Source organism: Oratosquilla oratoria, chromosome 19 (assembly GCF_046742065.1).
Source record: "Oratosquilla oratoria isolate Oo_2021 chromosome 19, ASM4674206v1, whole genome shotgun sequence".
NCBI lineage: Eukaryota > Metazoa > Arthropoda > Malacostraca > Stomatopoda > Squillidae > Oratosquilla > Oratosquilla oratoria.
This window is the reverse complement of record NC_134795.1, coordinates 34,593,957-34,603,956: the sequence shown is the minus strand read 5'-3', so window position 1 is coordinate 34,603,956 and position 10,000 is coordinate 34,593,957. Positions and strand designations below refer to the sequence as shown.

Below are 10,000 nucleotides of genomic sequence, written 5' to 3'. Positions count from 1 at the left end.
TTTATATGTGGAGTTTCGTTATTACTATTGCTAGAGTCATTTTCTGTGCTTTCAAAACATATTAATACTTATGCAGTATATCCACAGATATATAGACATACATTTTTAAATACCCCTATTTTTTTTACTCATCTTTGCTATGTATGACTAATAGTATGAGAGTTCCAGCAATGTTTGAAGCTTATTTAAGATTTTGATTTATTTATTTCAGTATGAAATAATTTTGCAAGCAATTCAAGCCAATAACCTATACAAGTGAATTAATCAACAAATGTAGAGAATATAGACTGAGTCACAGGAAAGAACATGATAATATACTGGGGGTAACTCAAAAATGCCCATTGTAGTAAAAGCGCAGTTTTTCATGTCACAATTCACGCACTTCTAAAAGTACTCACTCATCAAATATATAAATATTTATTTTCTAAAAATTCTTCAACAGATATTGAAAGAAATAATCTCTTATGTTTAGTTAAATCAACTTTATTATCCCAGAGTTTTGCATTCCCAGAGTTTTGCATTCCGTCGCCGACAACCAGCGCTCCTAATAGGATGTCAACAAACAGCAGATGTAGTACTGTGTGCTGCTGGTGTTCCCTTGAGATCCTCCTCGGAAAGGTAAGACACACTCGTGTTCCTGCGCAGGGGATAGTAACACCGATGTCAAGATGTGGAGGGGTGTCAGCATGAATACTGTAAACAAAAATTCCCGTGTTAACCACGAAAAGCGCTGAGCTTCTCAATGTATGTTACGAATGAAAACATCATTAATTTAGTATTCATATTTCCCTGTGAGATTGAATTCTTTCACACCCACGTGAGAGTTTATGTAATTTATTTCTAATAATGCCGTTGTTATTCTTCGGGCGAATGGGGAGGATGCTGACAGCTTGTATGTATTTATTATCATCATCTATTTATCTATTTCTATTTTGTTATTATGATTATCATTATTCTTATTATTATCGTTATTATCATTACTATTATTATTATTATTGTTATCATTATCATTACTAATATTACTATTATTTTTTATTATTGTTGTTATCATTATCATTACTAATTATTATTATTGTCATTATTATTAAGTAGTATTATCATTATTACTATCATTATTACTATCATTATTGTTATTTTTATCATCATCATCATCATCATCATCATCATCATCATCATCATCATCATCATCATCATCATCATCATCATCATCATCATCATCATCATCATCATCATCATCATCATCATCATCATTCGATAGAGTACCCAGGCAGATGTTATGGAGGGCGATGAGGAAAGCTGAATATCAGATTCCTCCAAAGCTGGAAAGAGCAATTAAATCCTTGTATGTCAGCAAAAAAAACATTAGTAAGACCAGTTGTAAAGGAAGAAAAGTGGTTTGATGTAACATCTGGTGTGAGGCAAGGTAGCGTAATATTACCACTTCTATTTATACTGTTGATGGATCAAGTCGTGAAAGTAGTGGAACAAAAGTGGAGAAAGGGGAACTATGCCACTTTTATCTATGCTGACGACGTGGGATTGGCGGAAGAAGATTTGCAGCAGTTTGCAAACATGATTAACCTCTGGAATAATGTATTAAAAGAACATGGCCTAAAAATAAACCTTGGGAAAGAGAGTTAATGCTAGCTGGGAGAGAACAGGAAGGGATTGACATACTCGAACAAATAGAGGATGACAAACTGAAGTAAGTAACTGAAATAAAGTATCTGGGGGTTGCATTTGATGAAGAAGTTAGAAATGAGAAGACCATAGAAGATCGTATTGCCAAATACAGCAAAAATGTTAACCTTCTCTATCCCCTACTTAAAGACCGGCATGTACCACAAAAGGTAAAGATGATAATATACAAAACCATCTTGAGACCTATACTAACATTTGGGTGCGAATCTTGGACTCTCCCAATTAAAACAAGAAGTAAAATTCAAGCTGCAGAAATGAGAGTATTGCATATCATCAAGGGTGTTACTAGAGGAGATAAAATGAGAAACGAAGACATCCGGAAGGAACTATATATCGACAGCATCTTAGTCTTCGTGGAAAGAGCACAGCTACGTTGGTATGGACATGTCATGAGAATGAAAGATAATAGAACACCAAAGCGATGGCTGAACTGGCGTCCCAGGGGTAGACGACCACCAGGAAGACCACGGAAAAGGTGGTGTGACAACATCAATGAAGCGCTTGGGAATAGAGGATCCTCTCTGCAACAACAAGTACTACAAGAGAGACATTATGATGACCGCACCGACTGAAGGAGGCTGACACAGACTGACAGGTCTACATAGACCTACCAGGCGGATGGTGAGAAGGATTATTATCATTATTGTTATTATCATTATTATCATTATTATTATTACTATTATCATTATTATTACTATTATCATTATTACTATTATCATCATCATTATTACTATTGTTGTCAGTGATATCATTATTATTGTTATTTTACATATCACTTCAACAGAAAGAATTTAGCGATTTTGAAAACTAATTACACTGAGTCAAGTTGCTGTACAACGAGTTACATTAGGCCCAGTGGAGACCTTTTGGTTCATAATGAGGCCCAATAAGAAAATAAATGAATAGATAAAACTTACACAATCCCACGGAGCAGAAGAAGATGAAATTCCATCGTCCTGTTCCAAGTCGTGTCAGGAGGCTGTCCAGCGACGTCCCTGACATGATGTCGTTTGTGTCTCTGCAAAAAATAAATAAATTAATTATTGAATAGGTAAATGAAGTAATAAACAAGATAAAATAAATTGTAAATAAATTAAGGTAAATAAAATATACAAGCAAATAAGTTAATGGTTTGATATGTACATTAATTACCAAACATGTAAGTAAATGAATAAATAAACAAGAAGAAATAAGATATAAATAAATTAAGATTTATTTAAATTAAGATGTATTAGATAAATGAATAATTTGTTGGATGGAGTGTTCCAACATATGAGTGAATAGCGTGCGAGTAGAGCGGCTTCTCTGGAGGCGTGGAGACAAATAGCCGAGGTTTCTTGTCTTGATTTGGGTGAATATTACCCTCTCCGAAGAGGAATGGTTCATTATATACATTAATCCGGCAAGGTTGCCGACAAGGGAAAAATATTTACATGGTCGCTGTTTCCAGCGAGTCTAGACATCTAAATATGTCCGAATGTGGACTGGCGAGAAATTAATAACCTCGTGGAAATTTATTGTCAAAGTGACAAAATCTTAGCCATTAGCAGGAATCCAAGGGTTTTGGTGACAGCTGGGCTCCTCCGAGGTCATGACCCCGATAATTGGAGTCTCAGGACAATAGGCTTGACCGCGACGCTTAACCTTCTGGTGTACGTCAGGTCTTGACTATCGCTCTACACCAAGTTGTGCTACATGCGTATCCCGTATTCGTTTTGTGGATGAAAGCTGGTAGATCTTGGTAGATAGGAGACTGCGTCGTTCTACAAGTTTTCCAATAAATTAGATAAATAGATGGATAAATAGGAAAATAGATTAATAAGCAAAATGTAAATAAATCTAAAATTAAATGAAGTAAAATAAACAAGAATAACATAGAGTAATATGCTACATGCGTATCCCGTATTCATTTTGTGGATGAAAGCTGGTAGATCTTGGTAGATAGGAGACTGCGTCGTTCTACAAGTTTTCCAATAAATTAGATAAATAGATGGATAAATAGGAAAATAGATTAATAAGCAAAATGTAAATAAATCTAAAATTAAATGAAGTAAAATAAACAAGAATAACATAGAGTAATATCTATCTATACACCAAGGGCTTCTTCCCCCTTATAAGGGAGGTAGCCAAGTCAAAGGCATTCACCCACTCTCACCCTTTCCACTCATATCCATCACATCCACCACCCTTGTCTCCTTATCATAGCTCCTCGTGGATGAAGGGTCATCCCTGTTTCTTGCCTCACTGCCCGGGTCAGAAGCAGTGTCGCATGACACAGTACATCCACAGCAAGGCCGCTTCATTTAATCGGCGACCCCCCCACACACCCTTTTCGCCCCTTCATGCAGAAAAAAGAGAAGACGGAGAGAAATCCCTTCGGGCTGCGTCAAAATAGAATTCACACATATTCCTTACTCCCCCCCCCATCCTTCACCCACTTCCATGAATCACAGCATCATCCATACACAATCATTTTCCACTCACCCCTATATTCTGTCTCACGTTCTTCCTCAACAGACATGCACCTCTTTCCGAACGCTCTTTTCACCCCACCCATCCATTTCATCCTTGACCATGTTCACTCCTTCCACCTCTGCCTTTCATACTTCTTTTTACTAATCTTTCTTTAATCATTCTTTCCATGTGTCCAAACCATCCCAATACTCTTTCATCAACCTTATCTCCCAACTCCTTTTCCACCTCCGCTCTCCTCACCTCGTTTCTCACTCTATCCATCCTAATAGCCCCCACCATACTTCTAAGACATTTCATTTCAAACACATTTAAACTCTTTCTCTCTTCCTCTCTTATGTTCCACGTTTCTGCCCATGCAGTGCTGTCAGCACAATCACCCATTCGTACAATCTTCTCATAGCATCCATTCCCAAATGCCTATTTCTCATTACACTTTTGAATCCCGGAAGGCATTTACTTGCTTCTCTCAATCTACATTCTACCTCCACTTCCGCTCCTCCCTTTCCCACCACATTCGCCCCTAAGTATCTAAAGCTATCCACTTCCTCCAACTTCTCTCCCTTGATACTCACTTCTAATTTGCTGCCATCCTCTCCTCTCGTAAATCTCATCTCCTTACTTTTACCCACATTTATCTTCAACTTACTTCTTTCGCACACCTTTCCAACTCCGTCACTAACTTTCTCAATCTCTCCTCTGACCCTGCTACAAGCGCAGTGTCGTCAGCAAACAACAATAGTCTCATCTCTCATTTATTTCATTTTTAACCATCTCCATTCCCAATGTAATATATATATATATATATATATATATATATATATATATGTATATATATATATATATTTATATGTGTGTATATGTATATATATATATATACACATATATATCAAATCAGCCGTTCTGAGTCCACTGCTGAACAAAGGCCTCCTTCATAACATTCCATGATTCACACGACCGCGCCAACCTCTGCCACGTCACTCCTACAAACTTCTTGATCTCGTCTCTCCACATTCTGTCTGGTTTCCCTCTTCCACGCTTCCTATCTCGCGGCGTCCACTCAGTAACACACTTGCTCCATCGCTCATCAGTCGTTCGCGCTAACATACCTGCCCAATTCCACTTTCTTTCACCGCCTCCACAATATCTTTCACTCTAGTCTGCTCTCACCCAACTTGCTCTCTTTCGGTCTCTCAGTGTTATTCCCATCATTGATCTCTCCATTCTCCTCTAAGCCGTCCTTAGCTTTGTTTCCATCGCCTTCGTCAGTTTCCAAGTTTCACACCCGTAGATTATTGCTGGCAGAATGCATTGATTGTAAACTTTACGTTTCAAACTTAAAGGTAGAGAGCCTCTCCGAATTTTATTATACTTACCAAACACTTTCCAACCATTTGTAATACGTCTTTATTTCATTATCATGATCTTTTGTCACTTTCACCATCTGGCCTAAATAATTATACTCTTTAACTTCTTCAAGACTCTCACCATCGATTATAATATCTTTACTTTGAACTTTCATATTGAACATTAATTTGGTTTTGCTCTTATTCATTTTAAACCTACTTTGAGACTTTCCTTGTTCAGATCACTCAGCATATCTTGCAAGTCTTCTGCTCTTTCTGAAATAAGAATACCTGTAATGTCATCCGCAAATCTTAGGTGGTTCTTCGCCATTAATCTTTAAACCTTTTTCATCCTAACTCAACCTTTTGAAAATCTCTTCCAAGCAAGCTGTAAATAATTTGGGTGAAATTGTATCGCCTTGCCGTACTCCTGTCTCGATTTTGATCTTTTCTGCATCTTTATGTAGTCGAATTATAGCGGTACCTTTCGCATAAATCTTTTCTAAAACTCTTACGATCTGTTCGTTTGTACCCTGATTGCATAGCGAGTTTAGTATTACTATTTGTTCTACCGAGTCGAAGGCCCTCTCGTAATTTACAAAAACTAAACAGAGAGGTATTGTATTCTATCATCTTCTCGATTAGTTGGTTCATCGCCTGCAAATGGTCTAGAGTCGAGTATCCGCTCCGAAAGCCTGCCTGTTCTCTCGATTGGTTTCCATCTAAAACTTGCATTTGCATTTGATAGCAAGCTAATCGGTCGATAGTTACTAAGGTCCTCCTGGTCTCCTTTTTTATCAAGCAAAATCACTAGCATTGCACCACGATCATGAAGCTTTCCTGACGTAAGCACTGGGTTTACAACTGAGCTAACTTAATATGAACTTATTTCCTTGCGTCTTTCAACAGATCTATCGATATACCATCTTCCCCAGGTGATCCTCCTCGTTTCATATTTTTAGAGCAAATTCGACTTCTTTGTAATCTCTGCTGCACTACTAACGTCTACACATGAATTTACTGACTCAACTACGGTCTTCAACGAGTAAAGCTCTTGGTTAAACTCTTCTACTCTTTTTACCATTCTGTCTCTGCAGTTAATGATTTCTCCGTTTTTATCTTTTAAACATATCATTTGCTGTCTTCCTAAAACATGTCTGCGCTCGGTCACTTTACTACTTTTACCTTTCCGAATAGTTTCTTCTATTTCATCCATGTTTTTCTTTCTTTTCTCTTATCTCTGCCTTTTGTTGATAAGCTTGTTTAGTTCTACTCTTTCTATTTTGTCTCTCCCGCTTTTGATCTGCATGGTCCTCCTTCTTTTAATTAGGTTATTTGTAGCTTTGGAATATTTATTTTCTCTAATACTTTTTGTTCCTTCTACTTTCTCTGCCGATTCCATAATGATATTCACTAAATTCAGATTCATATCTTCGACGGTGTCCCCGTTAGTTCTTAAGCCTTCGAATCTATTTTTAATTTCTAATTGAAATTCCTTTTTATTATCCTTAACCTTGGAAGGCTTATTTTCTTTTTTAAAATTAGCTTATTTCTCTCGGCTCTGAAATTGAATTTACCTGTGCAACCTACCAGTTGACTTTATTTATCACCGTACCATTGCTAACACTCTTACTCTCATCTCCTAATATGAAGTCTACTTCGTTCTTTGTTGTTCCATTTGGACTTCACGTCCATTTACGACCAACACGCTTTTGGAAGAAAGTGTTCATTATCCTCATATTGTAGTTTTCTGCAAAATTGACTAACATCTCGCCTATGTCATTTCTTTCACCAAGTCCAAATTTCCCAATGCACGACTCATCTCCCATCTTCTTTCCCACTCTAGCATGAAAGTCGCCTATTAGCGACGTGTACTTACTTTTTTCTTGATCCATTACCTTAAATCATCATAGAAGGATTCAATTTCATCGTCTGAACTCTGTGCGGATGGTGCATAAACCTGAACTATTTCTAGAGTGCACCTTTTACACAGCCTAATCACAACCCAAGCTACCTTCTCTGATAAACTACTGAACTTGATTATGTTACCAGCAATCTCTCGGTTGATCAAGAATCCTACTCCACTAGATCTTTCTTTGTCCTTACCTCTATAGTAGAACAGGTGGTGACCATCTTGTAATTGTATCAGCTTTTCTTCCGTTCTTCGGGCTTCGCTCAGCTCTTCGATGTCCCACTTGATGTTGTCAAGTTCTTCCATTAAGCTCTCCAGCCTGTGGTCTTCTGAGAGAGTTCTTACGTTGTAGGGATAGATCTTCATTTTCTTCATACTGTTTAATGCCCAAGACTTGGATATGTTTGGACAGTGCTTACTCACATTTGGTGGCACACTGCCCGTAAGCACATGAGGCAATGCGGTTGGACCTTTAGGAGACGATGATCCAACAGGAACGCACGGTTTTGTTTTGTTTGTGTTGCTCATGTTTGCTATGAAAAGCTTTTGGCAGTAATCTCACCTCCCTGCCAACTATGGGTGACCCTGCAGAAATTTCCTCTTTATCGACATAGCTTTTGTAATCATTAAGATTCGGTGAAGCCATATCACCACGTGCCCAAGGTGTCAACTCTCGGATAGGATATACATATATATATATATATATATATATATGTTTGACATATATATATATATATATATATATATATATATATATATATATATTTAGAAACTCTGCCGTGGGATACGAACCCCGACCCGTGCGTCCATAATCACGAGACCAAGACGCTAGCGTCTTTACCTCGTGATTATGGACACACGTGTCGTGGTTCGAATCCCACGCAGAGCTTCTAAAAATGTTCAATCTGTCTTTAACATATATATATATATATATATATATACATATATACATATATATATATATATATATATTTAGAAACTCTGCCGTGGGATACGAACCCCGACCCGTGCGTCCATAATCACGAGACCAAGACGCTAGCGTCTTTACCTCGTGATTATGGACACACGTGTCGTGGTTCGAATCCCACGGCAGAGCTTCTAAAAATGTTCAATCTGTCTTTAACGGAATGGAAGGACGTTGGCAAGTGATGGAAACGGTTTCAGCAATCTGAATTGTTCTGAAGTCGTCTTCACGGTGGATTATTTCAGTTTAATTTATGAGACTCTGTAAGGGTGGTATCATATCGTGTTCTTGTGTATAATGTTGAAAATTTTAACTTTGACTTCAGTTATATTGTAGACGGCGCCGCAACGTGGCGGAGGTCCTACCAATGTAGCTGTTGGAGCTATCACAGTGGCCCTTCTGGCAAATAAAATTGTATACTATATTGGTGGGGGCCTCCCGAGAGGTAGCGGGTCCCGTACTATTCCGCATTATCACTGATTTTGTTAGGGCAGGCTTACAGAAGATTCTAATGTCAATAGTGGTATTCGGGTCAGATGGGGTGACCCTTTTCATAATTATGCTTCTAATAGCATTTCATTTTTCTCTCCATTTATCGTGGAAATTGTTCTGGTGATATATAATGATTTTATCCTTTGGTGGGGTAGGTTGTTGGGTGGGTGCTGCGTACTGGTCCATTTTGTTCTTGATAACATCCGCTATTAGATGATCTGCATAGCCGTTATTTGTCAGATGTTGGCGAATGCGATCAAGCTCTCTGTGCGTCTCCGTCTAAGTACAACAGTGAGTTAAAGTTCTGCCCACATAAGAGGCCACGACAGACCTCTTGTATGTAGCAGGCCAATCTCCTCTGACATAAGACTTTGGACGGGTCACTAGATCTGCCGCCAGAGCGCCCCAAGCTACCAGTTTCACATGGCCTAACCTGCTAGCCAATCAGCATCGAGCTTCACCCGCGCTCGGTTGGTTCGATTCGTGGTGCCACGAATTTATATTTTTGTAATGTTAGTGTCATGCGGAGGCATTTCACCTCTCCTGAAAGAGAAGGCTTTGCTCTCACCGCCGTTTTCCTCATTATTCTCCAAACCTCCAGTGAAGAAACAACCCGCAGTCTACACCCTGAAGAAGCCTCAGATCAAGGCAAAAAACTCTGAGTTTCGATGCATTATAGTCAATAGTTTACTCTGTTACTAGGATGTATTTAAATAAGTCGGCATACAACAGTACTAAAAGTGAGCTATGCTACTCATTAGAGAGAAACGAATAATCCAGTCCCTCTCTACAGACAAAAAGAATATTTTCCAAAAGATCAAGAATGCCTACCTTAAAATCATCAAAGCTTCCAGTGCAGTTGATTTTAATCTGAATTATCTGAGAGAAAACATGTCCCCAAGAAATATATATATATGTATATATATATATATGTATATATATATATGTATATATATATATATATATATATATATATATATATGTATATACAGTATATATATACATATATATATATATACTGTATATATATATATATAAATACACACATATGTATATATATATATATATATGTATATGTATATACATGTACATATATATAAACGTGTGTGTGTG

At 37.7% G+C, this 10,000-nt stretch overlaps 1 protein-coding gene across 1 annotated transcript in view; it reads right to left on the bottom strand.

Annotated features, from left to right (window-relative positions):
- LOC143035587 (uncharacterized) overlaps window positions 1-10,000 on the bottom strand; it is a 77,247-nt gene that overhangs the window by 23,435 nt on the left and 43,812 nt on the right. The window contains exons 20-22 of the mRNA XM_076202454.1: window positions 9,066-9,166; window positions 2,619-2,719; window positions 579-693 (exon numbers count right to left, since the gene is read on the bottom strand). Of these exons, the coding sequence (XP_076058569.1) occupies window positions 579-693; window positions 2,619-2,719; window positions 9,066-9,166 (317 nt within the window). The remainder of the gene's footprint in view (window positions 1-578; window positions 694-2,618; window positions 2,720-9,065; window positions 9,167-10,000) is intronic.